Raw genomic sequence first — 12,987 nt, 5'->3', positions numbered from 1 at the left:
GCTGCCACTGTGGAAGTTCCAACAAGTCTCCCTTGTGGAGAGTGGAACCACCCACCTGAAACAGAATCAGCAAGAATATTGACAATAGACAATAGACAATAGGTGCAGGAGTAGACCATTCGGCCCTTCGAGCCAGCACCGCCATTCAATGTAATCGTGGCTGATCATCCCCAATCAGTACCCCGTTCCTGCCTTCTCCCCATATCCTCTGATTCCACTATTTTTAAGAGCCCTATCTAGCTCTCTCTTGAAAGCATCCAGAGAACCTGCCTCAACTGCCCTCTGAGGCAGAGAATTCCATTGACAAATGAATGGAAGAATCAGGCGTTGAATTGCTTGCCAGAAATTGGTCTTCTATCATTTTTCAAGTTAAATACTTCACTTGCTGAAAAAAGACCAAAGGTCTGGCAATAAACATCAAACAACTACACCCACCTAAACACATCCAGGAAACACCAGCAACTGCTAACCTTCAGAACAAGCTTCCTGGAGTCATAGAGTCATACAACGTGGAAACACGCCCTTCGGCCCAACTTGCCCATAATGACCAACATGCAGTGACCACACTTGTCCGACTTGCAGTGGAGAGATAAGTTTTTTTGGCCTTCCATCACAGCAATGTGATGGATGTTTATGTAAATTATGTTGTGTCTTGGGTCTATTTGTTTGTAATGTATGGCTGCAGAAACGACATTTCGTTTGGACCTCAAGGGGTCCAAATGACAATAAATTGAATTGTATTGTAGTGTAATTGTAATTGTATTGTACTTGCCTGCATTTGGCCTGTATGCTTCTAAACCTGTCCATCCATGTGCCTGTCTGATTGTTTCTTAAACATTGCAATCGTCTCTGCCTCGATTACCTCCTCTGTCACCTCGTTCCATACACCCTTTGTGTGAAAATGTTACCCCTCAGAATCCTATTAAATCAGACTGTGCAACTACCCAATCTATTCCTCTCATGATTTTATACACCTCTGTAAGATCACCCCTCATTCTCCTGGGCTCCAAGGAATAGAGTCCCAGCCTACTCAACCTCTCCCTATAGCTCAGACACTCAAGTCCTGGCAACATCCTCGTAAATCCTCTCTGTATCCTTTCCAGCTTGACAACATCTTTCCTGTAACATGGTGCCTAGAACTGAACACAATACTCTAAATGCAGTCTCACCAACATCTGAAACAACTGCAACATGACCTCCCATCGTCTATATTCAATACTCTGACTGATGAAGGCCAATGTGTCAAAGGATTTGTTGACCATCATATCCACCTGCGACTCCACCTTCAAGGAACCATGCACCTGCAGTCCTAGATCCCTCTGCTCTACAACACTCCCCAGAGCTCTCCCATTCATTGTGAAGGTCCTGCCCATGTTAGACTTTTTAAAATGCAACACCTCGCATTTCTCTGCCCAGTCACGACAGGGAATTTTGTACAGAACCTGTACCCTGAAACAAGCCTCAACAATATGCACTGGTCAGGCCTTGAATATACTGACAGAGTGGTTTGTAATTGGCTTAACCCATGAGCTTACATACTGGGAAAGCAAGATGGGAAAAGATGCCAACATAGTGAAGGGACACTATCTTAGAGGAGTCCACAAATAGATTTATCAAGTGTAAATTCCACATGTGACAGGAAATTGAAGGTTCAACAATAATCAATGATGAATTGTTTCAAATGTGTAACAATGTACATGTAACCATTGTGTCATAAGAATCTAAAAATGCTGTGAGTGCTGTGAATCATTGAAACACTTTGGGTCCTCTCAGAGTGTTTCTCAATGCGCACTGTTCATGCCTTGACTGTCTCATTTTCACACCTTACCCTTCTCTATCTCTAGTTTCCCTCTCTTCTCAGTCTGAAGAAGGGTCTTCACCCGAAACGGTACCCATTCCTTCTATCCAGAGATGCTGTCTGGCCGCTGAGTTACTCCAGCATTTTGTGTCTATCTGCAGTTCCTTCCTACATTGTTGGAGAACTAGGATGGGGGGAGGGACAGAGAGAGATGTTGTGTTTAACCTGTCCAGATACAGGGGACAGGTTAAACACAACATTCCCTCCAACTATTGGCGTAGTCGGGAGGATACCACTCAGGGCGATCGTCAACAATGTGCTTCCTAATCGGCTGAGTGTGTTAGGAGTAGATCCCATCTTGTTGTCGGGAACCGTAAGTTGTGGTACCAAAAGTATAAAGTGGGGAAGGAGTAAATGTGGTGACTTTTCTGGATCAGATCAGTTAAGAGTTAGGACGTTATGTACAAACAGGGTGACGTAAGACGATATGTACTAATGCGATGAAATACATAAGACGCCAAGTACAGTCATGATGAGATGTGCAAATCGACAGGTACTGGTCCAGTGAGGTGAGACACGAGAGGCTGCTCATCGCTTTCTGGCCACACTTCAGTCCCTCTATCCTCATCTTTGGGCACCCAGTGCATAGGGGAGTGGGTAGAACAGAGGATGTCCTGGTTGGATTGCTCCTGGGCTGGCCAGGCTGGCCATTCCTGGGTCACGGCGCCAGGTGGACGAGGTCTCTGCCCGAGCCGGCTGCCTGCCTCTTTTCCTACGTTACGTCCGCGCCAGGGTGTCCCTCGATAATGACCACTGGCACCATGGAGGGGTTCCGGGACCGCTGGGCACTGCAGGGGTTGAAAGCGTCCTGGACTAGGATTGTAATATGGTCATTTAATATTTAGTATGAAGATTTTTGGTCACGTTGTATTTGGTGGTGGGTGCAATCTTACCTTTTTTTTTGTAAATGTTATTATTGTTAATCAATGAATTCATTTATTTGTGTAATAAAAAGGGCAACTTGTGTTGGGGAGAAAGTTGAAGCTGGTTTAAAATAATACGTGATATCAGTGGGGCAGTCGATGTACTGGTGATAGTTACTGATAGGAAAAGTGCTAACATCAAATGGGGGCACAGGAATCTATAGTACAAAGTATAGTGGATCATAATTAAAACATTTTTTTTTTGTTTATCATTAAAGGTAAGATTCGGAAGCAGCTCTCACAGAGCAAAATAGTTTGGTGCCAGGGGTAAAGAAAACAAAGGTGAATATGAGAAAGGAATAATTATACTCTCAGATGTGGTGAAGAACCAACAACAATGGGAAACGTCAGCAGCGGTAGAGTGTGCACAGAACCAGGAACATAGACACTAAATACTGGAGTAACTCAGCGGGTCAGGCAGCATCTCTGGAACATAAGAAACGATGTTGGTGGCTCTGCTGCCTACCGACCCGCCAATAGACAAAGGTGACACTGACTGGGGAACGATGAAGCCGGTAGATATTGGTAGAATGAGGACAATGGACTAACCTGACCCTATGACAAGGACACCAAGTCCGAGCAGCTCCAACTGGGACAGTAGCCAGAACAACAGGGTGATTGACAGACTATGAGGAACCTTTGATAGACACAAAACACTGGAGTAACTCAGCGGGTCAGGCAGCATCTCTGGAGAAAAGGAATAGGTGACGTTGTGGGTGGAGACCCTTCTTCAGACTGCCTTTGGAACCTTTGACAGCCTCAGAAAAAGAGATTTTAAATTAAATGCTTGTCTTTAAGGGGAACAAATAGACACAGGTATTTTGGGATGTTAGCAGAGGTAAAGGAGGCTCAGGTGTTAGCAGCAGTGTGGAGAAATAAGGGAACATTGAAGGAAGAGATTTGTGTGTTTTAATTGTGGAATACCAAGTCACTTTGCTATGGTATGTAGTTCACTCTGTTAGCAACCAAGGAAGGGACAAGGATGTCTCACAATTTTTATTGGAAGCTGCTAAGAGTCTTGAGTGGCTGTGGGGATGTTTCAATGTATGTGTTTGCATGAACAACGTCTCCCAGCATTCTGGTCTATGCAAAGAGTTAAGGGTGTGAATGAATTCCTCGATGTGTATGTACTTGAGGAGATTGTGTGAATGGTGTGAGGGGGCCCAAGAGCTTACGTACTGAGAAAGCACGGTGGGAAAAGATGGCAACATAGTGAAGGGAACTTATTTTAGGGGAGGCAACAAATGTCACTTCCACATGGAACAGGCAAGCACCCAGAGTAAACCCGCATTGTCACAGCAAGAACGTGCAAACAGGTTAAACGTTGATGAATAGTAATTTGTTTCAAAGGTGTAAAATCCACATGTAACCATTGTGTTGCAGGAATATAAAAATACTGTGGGTGCTGTGAATCTTTGAAACACTTTGGGTTCTCTCAGAGTGATTTTCAGTGAGCACTGTTAAGGCCTTAAATAAACTGACGTTTGAGAAACTCACCAATGCTCTATAAGATATTCTTTGTGTAGGAAGGAACTGCAGATGGTGGTTTACACCAACGATAGACACCAAATGCTGGAGTAACTCAGCGGGTCAGGCAGCATCTCAAGAGAAAATAAATTGGTGATGTTTCGGGTCTGAAGATAGGACTTGACTCGAAACGTCACCTATTACTTCTCTCCAGAGAAGCTGCCTGATCCGTTGAGTTACTCCAGCATTTTGTGTTGTGATGTTCTTTGAGTCTGTTTCTATCTGAGCTGTAATTAAGAGGGCAACTGGGTCCCACGTGGAGCCAGATTCAGGGTACAGGCTAAACACAATATTCTCTCCAACAGGAAACATTTCCTGATCGACCAGGACTAACAAGCACGTGGAACGTGTGAGGGAGACGGTACCTGACTGCCGTGGCGCTGAAGGACGCGGTGGAACGGGCAGAGATGTACGGGTAGTGTTTGGTGTCCAACTTGTCATCAATGGCATCCTGCAAGAGAAATCATCAGAGACTCTGAGCAGAAACAATGAACAACTGGCATCTTGCCCATGGATTATTGGGCTCAGAATCTATTCATAATTACCACCTTACAATTTCTTAGCCGAAGATGGTGTTCAAGATAAGTCAATTTAATTGCACCTCATATTAGTTAATTTAGTTTCATTTAGAGATACAGTGCAGAAATAGGCCCTTCGGCCCACCGAGTCCGCGCCGACCAGCAATCCCAGAATATTAACACTATCCTACACACATTAGGGACAATTTACAATTTCACCTCGCCAATTAACCTACAAACCTGTATGACTTTGGAGTGTGGGAGTAAACCGGAGCTCTTGGGAAAAACCCACGCAGGTCACGGGGGGAACGCACAAACTCTGTACAGACAGCACCCGTAGTCGGGATCGAACCCGAGTCTCTGGTGCTGTAAGGCACCAACTCTACCATTGTGCCACCGTGCAGCCCATTCTATGAGTTCTATGTTATTCCACTTTCACATCCACTCCCTGCACATTAGGGGCAATTTACAGAAGCCAATTAACCTACACACCTGCATATCTTTGGGATGTGGGATGAAACCGGAGCACCCAGAGAAAACCCGCATTGTCACAGCAAGAACGTGCAAACTCTACACAGCCAACACCCGAGGCCAAGATCAATCCCGGGTCTCTGGCGCTATGAGGCAGTGGCACTGCCCACTGTGTCGCTGTGCTGCCCAAGAGCCGGTATCCCCACCACCATGCCCTCTATGTCGAGGGTCCTATGTAAGCTAACAAACTGATGGCACTCAATGGAAGAGGTGCTGTGGCATCAACCAATGCTGCAGGAGAAACATTGAGGATGAAGCATGGCTGTGTGTGGGAGACCTCACTTTAACCTTGTGTCAGTTAGCCCAGGATTGCCTTTAATGTATCTGCACCAGTAATGTGCTTCGAAACAAAACGCTGGAGTAACTCAGCGCATCAGGCAGCATCTCTGGAGAGAAGGAATAGGTGTGGTTTGGGACAAGACCTCGCTTCAGACTAAGAGTCAGGGGAAAGGGAAATGATAGATATCGATGGTGAGGTAGAGAGATATAGAACAAATTAATGAAAGATATGCAAAAAAGTAACGATGATACAGGAAACAGGCCATTGTTAGCTGTGGGCAAGATGAACATGACGATCAAACTCAACAAGACAACTTAGAGACTAGTACAACGACTTGGGTGGGGGAGGGACGGAGAGAGAGGGGATGAACGGGTTACTTCAATGTTCTTGATCTCTTGCGGAATTCCTACACCAATGTAGACCGGCACGGTGGTGCAGCGGTATTGCAGCCTTACAGCGCCAGAGACCCGGGTTTGATGCTGACTATGGGTGCTGTCTGTCCGGAGTTTGTACGTTCTCCCTGTGACCACGTGGGTTTTCTCCGGGTGAACTGTTCTAAGCAGAGGAATGGGACTGATGCTCTGATGCTCAAGGTTCTGTTTGGGAGGATGCGATTGATTTGGTTGGCGAGCATCTTACCATCTTGCTTTCAACCAGGTTCATGCTCTCTCATGTTCATGAGTTTATGTCTTCTAGGAGCAGATTTAGGCCATTCAGCCCATCAAGTCTACTCAATCTTTCAACCATTCAAACCTTCCCTCTCAACCCCTTTTTCTTACCTTCATCCCATAACCCCAACTAATCAAGAATCTGTCAATCTCCACCTTAAAAATATCCATTGACATCCTCCACAGCCTTTTATGGCAATGAATTCCACAGATTCACCACCCTCTGATTAAATCAATTCCTTCTTATCTCCTTTCTAAAGGTACGTCCTTTTGTTCTGAGGTTATGGCCTCTGGTCCTCGACTCTCCCACTAGTGGAAGCATCCTCTCCACACTCCACTCTTCCTTCTCCCCCCCCCTCCAGCCCACCTTTGTTCTTGGCAACCCCCCTCCCCCCCCACCAACTCCAGGTCCCTGCTTGTTCTTGGCGGGTCGCTCTTTGTTCTCGCCCCCATCCCCCTCCATAACCCCTGACACCATTTCATATTTACTTCAGAAACTGAAGCGTTGCATCTTGTGACCTTTACCCGAATCACAAACTTTAACCCAGTATGAGAATATATCTCCTCTTCAATACCATGTACAATGTGCCTTAGTGCTGAATAGATCTTCGATTCTGTGATAATACAGACTGTTTGATGCTCTTCCTGTCCGTTGGATCATTCATACACAAACTGATTCTGATCCGGGCAATGCTCTGCCACTTCCCATTGTTCCAATGCGGAACAATATTCCTCTTCAGAACCAACGAGAAGGAGTTCCCGGTGAGCGGCGTGCGGCGTTGTTGGCCCGGCCCGGCCCGGCGGGTGACAGGGCGAGGAGAGGAGAGACGTCGGCGAGCGAGCAGGGACATTGGTGAGTGAGTGTGGAGGGTCGTCGGAGAGCCTTGGCCCACATGCATGCCGACAGTCAGTGAAGGACGGACCACCGGGAACAAGGAGGGACCCGGCATGGGGGGGGGGGGGGGGGGGGGCCCCCCAAGATCAAGCAGGGACCCGGAGTTGGTGGTGGGGGGTGCCAAGAACAAAGGGGGGCTGGAGGGGGGGAGAAGGAAGAGGGACTACATTGAATACATTTGTAGTTTTGTCAGCGCCCTTTACATAGTGACTCTTTGCATACTCGTGCTGATTGCAAACAAAGAATCTCAGTGTAGCAAGTACACGTGACAATAAAGTATGAATCGATCATTGTGGCTGCCGGCACTGGACTGTGATGAGCAGGTTGGAGATTTCCCAGAGCCCTCACGTTGTTCCCTTCATTGCCCGAGTCAATAGAAGGACACTCACCTCCATGATGTCTTTGATGAGAGGTGTCCATCGGGACAGCTGATAGGTCTGTTCACTGACACGCTCTTTGCGTTCTGGCTTGTTCCTGCGGCGCAGAGTTGACTGAACAACAAGAACGCAATATGAACACTTAGTGGTTGTAAATACCCATGTATCTAACATTACACCTCTGTACCTTCTCCAGTGCTGAATGAGTGATAAAGGGGGAACGCTCCTTGAGGACTTCTGAAAAAACTTTATCAAACTATATCAAGCTCTATCAAAATATTGGGGTGGCGCAGTGGTCGAGTTCCGTGACCTGCGTGTGTTTCTCCAGATGCACCGGATTCTTTCCACGCTCCAAATTCGTGCAGGTTTGTAGGTTAATTGGCTTTGGTACAATTGTAACTTGTCAATTGTCTCCAGTGTGTGTAGGATGGTGTTAATGTGCGGGGATTGCTGGTCAGCTCCGACTCGGTGGGCCGAAGAGCCTGTTTCCCTGCTATATCTCTAAACTAATCAAAACTGCTGAAATGTAAAGATTTACTCATAACATGAATGAATATTACAACAACCTTTCTAAATCTCACGTATTTCCTCAAACGTGTACCCCAGATGGTGGTCCTAAGTCCATGCCAACCAGCGATCACCCATACACACTAGTTCTATCCTACACACTAGCGACAAATTACAGAAGCCAATTCATCTACAAATCACTATGATGAAGGGTTTCGGCCCGAAATATTGCCTATTTCCTTCACTCCATATATATTGCCGCACCCGCTGAGTTTCTCTAGCAGATTTGTCTACAATCTACAAATCTACACGTCTTTGAGTGTGGGAGGAAACCGGAGCGCCCGGAGAAAACCCACGCAGTGACAGGGGGAACGTACAAACTCCGTACAGACAGCACCCATAGCCAGGATGAAATGCAGGTGCCTGGTGCTGTAAGGCAGCACCTCTACCACTGCGCCACCATGCTGCCCCTCATGTTTGAAGTAAACTCCTGACATTTGTACCCTTTGATCTTATTGATGAATGAACGAATGAATGATATGTTTATTTGCCAAGTAGTCACATACAAGGAATTTGCCTCGGTGCTCCGCTCGCAAGTGACAACATGACATACAGTGACAGTTAGGAATGACACAATGATAACCATTCTCTCAACATGTCCTACCATGTACCATGTATGTGTATCCTAGTTCTCTGCACTCTTTAGCAGAGTACCATTGAGCTCATCTGCTGCTTACTCCCTTGCTACACCCGCCCTCTAGCACCTTCATCACCGCTGTCAACCGCATGTACTTTGCAAGTATTGTCATCTGCAAATTTTAAATATTTACTTTGTGACCAAAGGGATATTCACACAAAAGTACACCCACTGGCAATGATTGCAAACTTCACCTGATGCCCTGAATTCCCTCCACAGATGCTGCCTGGGGGGTGGGGGTGGGGGCTGGGGTGGGGGTAGGGGCTGGGGTGGGGGGTGGAGGTGGGGGTGTGGGGTGGGGGTGGGGGCTGATGAGGGTGTAGGGAAGATCATCAGAAATCACATTTCTCACACTTAAAAATCTCAAAGCATATGTGATACAATTGATATTTCTATAATAACGTTGCAATCCTTGGTGCTTAATGGTCTAGAAAAAGCTGGACAATCGGTAAACTCATAAACATAGAAAATAGGTGCATTCAGCCCTTCAAGCCAGCACCGCCATTCTATATGATCATGGCTGATCATCTAAAATCAGTAGCCATTCCTGCTTTCTCCTCATATCCCTTGATTCCATTAACCCTAAGTGTTAATTCTAACTCTTGTCTTGAATCAGTCATGTGCCAGCTGGTGCCCGTGTGAGGGTTGGCGGTAGTAGATGCCCGTACATCAGTGACAATGGGGATGCCCAGGTGAGCCATGTTGTTGATGATCTCGCTGTCCTCTGGTGGTATCTGGGCGTGCTGGATCAGCTTGTTCAGGTTCTCCTCAGTGATCCCTGGTTCACAACCAGAAAGAATATGTGATACAATTGATTATTCCACAATAACTTTGCAATGCTTAGTGCTTAATGCTGTAGAATGCCTGAACCTGGTGCACGTGCACAGAGATCTTCACCGCTCACTCATCAGTCAGAGGATGTGTGAGGAGTTCAGGACTTGTTCTAATCCCGTCCCGTCACCCCCACCCCACCCCACCCCACACTGCCGAGCAGACAAACACAAACGCAGCAGATGCTGGGAATCTGAAATGAAACCAGGACATGCTGCAGATACCTGGCAGTGGGGTAGAACAACCAACTTTCTGATGAAGGGCCAGTGAGTGAAACATCCAATCCCCATCCACAAACTTCACTTTATTCTAGTGGCCGCCATCACAACTGTCCCGCTGAGTTACTCCAGCTTTTTGTCTCTATCTTCGGTTTAAACCAGCATCTGCAGTTCCTTCATTTTAGTTTAGTCAGGCGATACAGCATGGAAACAGGCCCTTCAGCCCACTGAGTCCGTGCCGACCAGCGATCCCCGTACACTGACACAATCCTACACATACACTAGGGACAATTTACAACTTTACCAAAGCCAATTAACCTACAAACCTGTACGTTTTTAGAGTGAGTGAGGAAACCGGGGCTCACGGAGAAAACCCACTCAGGTCACGGGGAGAACGTACAAACTCCATACAGACAGCACCCGTAGTCAGGATCGAACCCGGATCACTGGCGCTGTAAGGCATCAACTCTACCGCTGCACCACCGTGCCATCCGTGTAAAATAAAATCCAACATCAGCATCCAGAGAATATTCTAAGGGATAAGTTACTTGGGCAGCTTACAACACAGTGGTATGAATATTGATCTCCCTAACTTCAAGTAATCCTTGCATCCACTTTCTCACCGTCCCTCCCCTCGCTAGTCATCATACTAGATTCACTGTCCGTAAAACTGATTCCTTTTCTCCAGGGATGCTGCCTGACCCGTTGGCTATTCCAGCTTTTTGTGTCTGTCTTCATTTTAGATAGACAGGGACTAATTAGGGATGGTCAGCATGGTTTTGTGTGTGGGAGATCACATCTTACAAATTTGATTGAGGTTTTTGAAGAGGTAACCACAATGGTATATGAGGTTCAAAGCCATGGACATTGTCTGTATGGACTTCAGTAAGACATTGATATAAGGTTTGGCATGGTACGCTGCTCTGGAAGTGTAGATCGCATGGGATTCGGGAGAGCTAGCCAACTGGATAGAAGATTGGCTTCATGGAAGGAAGCAGCTGATGGTGTAAGGTTGTTTTTTGGACTGGAGGCCTGTGACTAGTGGTGTACATGCCCCAGGGATCAGTGCTGGGCCCATTGCTGATTGTGGTTTGCACCAACCTGTACAAGGCTTGATTAGTAAGTTTGCAGATGGCACTAATGTGGGTGCTATCATAGACGGTTATGAAAAATTGCAGCAGAATCTTAATCAGCTGGTCAAGTGGGCCGAGGAATGGCTAATGGAGTTTAATGCAGATAAGTGTGATGCATTATGATGCATTTTGTGGTCAAATCGGGGCAGGATGTTCACAGTGAATGGCAGGGCCTTGGGTAGTGTTGTAGAACAGAGGGAACCAGTGTGGCAACAGATTACTGATCTTGCAGCACCAGTTTGATGGGGGCACAGGGAGGATCCTCAGAAATCACATTTTTCACATAAAGAATATGTGAAACAACAGATAATTCTAATTTAGTGATTAATATTCTAGAAAAGTTAGATAATCATTAAACATGACGTGACCAAATAGAAGATAGACACAAAATGCTGGAGTAACTCAGCGGGTCAGGCAGCATCTCTGGAGAGAAGGAATGGGTGACGTTTCAGGTCGAGACCCCCATGCAGGTCATGGGGAGAATGTACAAACTCCGTACAGACAGCACCCGTAGTCAGGATGGAATCCGGGTCTCTGGCGCTGTAGGGCAACAACTCTACCGCTGCACCACCGTGCCACCATTGTCAGGGTTGAGTTTGCAGACCAGATTATTAACGTTTCTCACTCACCGTTCTTCAGGAAGATGTAGAGAAGGATGATGCGGATTTTATCGTAAGTTGTGACATTATTGTCCAGCAGAATGGGGACAATGGCTCGCATTGGATCTTTGATCTTCTCTCCTTCGGCATCAGTTCCCATGGCTAAATCCTAACAACAAATTGGCAAATGCACCACTTTATGATCATAGAATCACCGTGCACTGAAGAATCAATTGTTGCCAATCCCCCACACGTTTACCCAGGTCACTTTATAAACCACAATTCAACTTGCATCCACCACATTTTCAGGCAACAAGCTTCAGATCTTCGCCACAATATGCTGGAGAGAAGGAATGGGCGACGTTTCGGATCGAGACCATTCTTCAAACTGAGAGTCAGGGGAGACGGAGACATAGGGAAATGGAAGGGTAAGGTATGACAACACAGATCAAGGGAATGTCGACTGGTTCATTGTTTGTAGAGGGGAAGGTGACAACGAGGCATACAATCAGTAACATTTAATCAGGAGGACAGTGGAACCAAAGATCTTAGAGCAGAGCAAGATGGGTTACTCTCACGCAAACGTGTAGTACGCTCATGGGTAGATTCATGGGTAATTATAGGACCCATTTTAACGACCAGTCCCCGCCATCTTGTTCCGCCATCTTGCTCCGCAATCTTGTTCCGCCATCTTGCTTCCGGCCAAAGATCGGATCTTTGTTTCCGCAGCGGAGAGAGGGAGTGTGGGGCCCGGGGCAGCGGGGTGAGGGGGTGCGCGGCCCGGGGAGAGGGAGTGAGCGGCCCGGGGCAGCGTGGTGAGGGGTGCGCGGCCCGGGGAGAGGGAGTGAGCGGCCCGGGGCAGCGGGGAGAGGGGATGCGTGGCCCAGGGAGAGGGAGTGAGTGGCCCGGGGCAGCGGGGAGAGGGGCATAGGAGGGGGGGAGACATTGTAGTGTGGGGGCAGGCGAGGGAGTGCCGGGGGGGGGGGGGGGAGGGGTGAGAGTTGAGGGGGGGATAAGGCCTAGTGTGTGTGAAGTTGCGGGGAGGTTTACAATGTTTCTTATTTAATGTCCCTTGTCTAGTCTGAAATAAAGTTCATCATTGGATCAGAAGAAATATAATTGTGTGTTTGTTATATGATTCTATACATTTATATCACATTCATGTATGTGTGTTTATAAACATTTTATTCTTTAACAAGAATTAACAGAATTATGAACTAACAGAATTATGAATCTAACCCTATATCACACACAAAAAGTTCCCCCGCAATGTCAATTACCCTGCGAGTCGGGTCGGTTCCGGTTACTACAAAATCAACTCAAACACAGCTTGTGAGCCATTTAAAAAGAAATGATTTAAAAAACATTAAAAAAGACAATTACCAGAGTCAAATTTTATTCTTGACAAGAAGTATGAACTGACAG

At 46.7% G+C, this 12,987-nt stretch overlaps 1 protein-coding gene across 2 annotated transcripts in view; it reads right to left on the bottom strand.

Annotated features, from left to right (window-relative positions):
- Positions 1-12,987, bottom strand: part of stxbp1 (syntaxin binding protein 1) — a 108,403-nt gene that overhangs the window by 4,721 nt on the left and 90,695 nt on the right. For both annotated transcript variants that reach the window (XM_033049373.1, XM_033049374.1), the window contains exons 15-18: positions 11,593-11,731; positions 9,450-9,559; positions 7,590-7,691; positions 4,674-4,759 (exon numbers count right to left, since the gene is read on the bottom strand). In XM_033049373.1, coding sequence (XP_032905264.1) covers positions 4,674-4,759; positions 7,590-7,691; positions 9,450-9,559; positions 11,593-11,731 — 437 coding nt within the window. The remainder of the gene's footprint in view (positions 1-4,673; positions 4,760-7,589; positions 7,692-9,449; positions 9,560-11,592; positions 11,732-12,987) is intronic.

This window comes from Amblyraja radiata, chromosome 32 (genome assembly GCF_010909765.2).
Source record: "Amblyraja radiata isolate CabotCenter1 chromosome 32, sAmbRad1.1.pri, whole genome shotgun sequence".
NCBI classification, from domain to species: Eukaryota; Metazoa; Chordata; class Chondrichthyes; order Rajiformes; family Rajidae; genus Amblyraja; species Amblyraja radiata.
Note: the sequence above shows the minus strand (reverse complement) of the source record. Positions and strands in the feature narration are given on the sequence as shown.